The 2010-nt window shown below is 35.8% G+C and overlaps 1 protein-coding gene across 1 annotated transcript in view; it reads left to right on the top strand.

Annotated features, from left to right (window-relative positions):
* The first annotated feature begins 427 nt into the window (after positions 1-427).
* Positions 428-2010, top strand: part of LOC135195097 (uncharacterized) — a 7734-nt gene continuing 6151 nt past the window's right edge. The window contains exon 1 of the mRNA XM_064221475.1: positions 428-584. Within this exon, the coding sequence (XP_064077545.1) occupies positions 443-584 (142 nt within the window). The 5' untranslated portion in view covers positions 428-442. The remainder of the gene's footprint in view (positions 585-2010) is intronic.

Here is a 2010-nt window from a genome sequence, read left to right as displayed (position 1 = left end):
AACCCATCGTAATGTTATAGATACAGGTGATTCTCTCCGTCACTCTCTCTCACACATGCATACACTTTTTTATCAGCCATATACATAAAATTATCAACTCGTGCCGCTTGTTGGTATATGTAAAACGAACCTGCACAAGCTCAACCTCAACTCGGGTGACTTATCGTGTGTGGGTTCGATTCACACCTCTGGAATCTATCCATTTCCTGACGAAATCGTTGAGAAGTTATTGTGACTATTACAAATCCAGGTACTCGTAATTTGCGCTTCAACCAAATTCATTGAACGTGAAGTCGGTTATTAAAAAGTAAAATTCAGACGACATTACGAACGAGGAACAGAAATTTACTTCATCTATGCAAAAATGAATAGATAAGATTAGGCTTCTATTATCTCTCGCTATCTTAACACTCGTAACAGTTCTTCTCATTACCTAGTACTTATGTCACCTAGAAAGCAGACCACTATTGAAACTCCTGTTTATTCTACTGCTGCGCCTCTTACCATGGAGAGCCAAATAGTGAACTATCTTGTTCTTTTTGCCAGTCTTGTTGCTGTCAAAGGATTTGTCATCATAAACTCAGGTAAGTTTTGTTCATGAGCGGCATTTTACCAGAAAAATTACACTTAAGTTAACAGGACCTAAAGGTATAGTTTTCGATTAAATGTTTTTAAAATGCCCTTTTATTGCTAGTGCCAATGAAAGACCTATTGTTCTCACTGTTAAAAATAAGAAGTCTTCAAGTTTTGAAATCTGTTATTGGTAATGAAACTTTACGAATTTTTATGCGTCTTTTTCTTCTGCATTAACAATTATATACTTACAACTTCTAAAAGTTCAGAAGGTGGAGAAAATTCTCTTTTCTTGACCATTTTCTTAGAATAGCTCCCAATGTAGCTTCCACGCAGACTCTTCTGATTAAACATTTAAATTCATTCTTAATATCACTTACAAACCATTTCACCACGTTCAAGCAGTAACAACTCTAGTGAGCGTTCTTCCTCCTTCAGAGCTATCCTATAGAATAATTCCTTCGTAATTTCTAAGTATTTTAACATATTTAATTTTACTATGAATACTAAGTTAATAATTCACTCTTTTTAGGTTATACACGCAGTTAACAGAAAAAGCAAACACATCCAATACAGGGTGTAACACTAGTTTATGCGAATATTCCACGAAATGAAAGAAAAAGTCATTCTAAGCAGAAAATGTCCTATAAACATATACATTTTAAGGCTTCGTGTGTCGGTGTTGTGAATTTTTTAAATAAACGTTTATCCTTAACATTGCTCTTCGCCAAGATTTCGTATGCGATTTCTGAGTAGTCATGGATATGGGGGAAAGATTGATGGGGAAAGACTGATGACGTGCATTAAGCAACTGGATTGCTAATCTTTTAAATATGATTTTTTTTGCAGTTTATTGAAAAATGTAACATTACGGTCCCTTCAACTAGTAAATCACTTGTGAACAGTAAACAGACTTCATTGTAATCTAATTTTCGATATTTGCTTTAAGTATCCAAAAAGTAGTGCAAATGTTGCTTGGTAACATTTACTTGTGATAGTTGAATTCTAGCGCAATCTCTCCTGCTGCCTAGTTATGGAATTGTTGAATCAGGAGTCAGGACTAGGCCTACATCTATGCTGAATGAGTGACAGTGACGGTAATCATGATGATAAGGAAATGCATGTAGGAAGGATACTGCTCTTTGAAAAATATCAGCTTGCGGTTACTTTATGAATGGCTACCTTTGGCAGGAGGGAATGAGGAAAGTTAATTTGCTATAATGTTCCTATTCTTTTTCATCTGACCGAGACGAAGGTGTTTTTATAGGTGTGTTTTTTTTCCTTTGACTGGTGTGTGATGAATACTTTTCATGGAGATGGAGAGGTTTCTGATCAGTAGGTAATGAATAGGGCCTATCTTTGATGGATGGGAGATTCCCTTCGGCTTGTTTTCTTTTCTTTATCGGAGTCTCATGAATACCATTGACGGAGAGGGAG

Source organism: Macrobrachium nipponense, chromosome 15 (assembly GCF_015104395.2).
Source record: "Macrobrachium nipponense isolate FS-2020 chromosome 15, ASM1510439v2, whole genome shotgun sequence".
In the NCBI taxonomy this organism is placed as follows: Eukaryota; Metazoa; Arthropoda; class Malacostraca; order Decapoda; family Palaemonidae; genus Macrobrachium; species Macrobrachium nipponense.
Note: the sequence above shows the minus strand (reverse complement) of the source record. Positions and strands in the feature narration are given on the sequence as shown.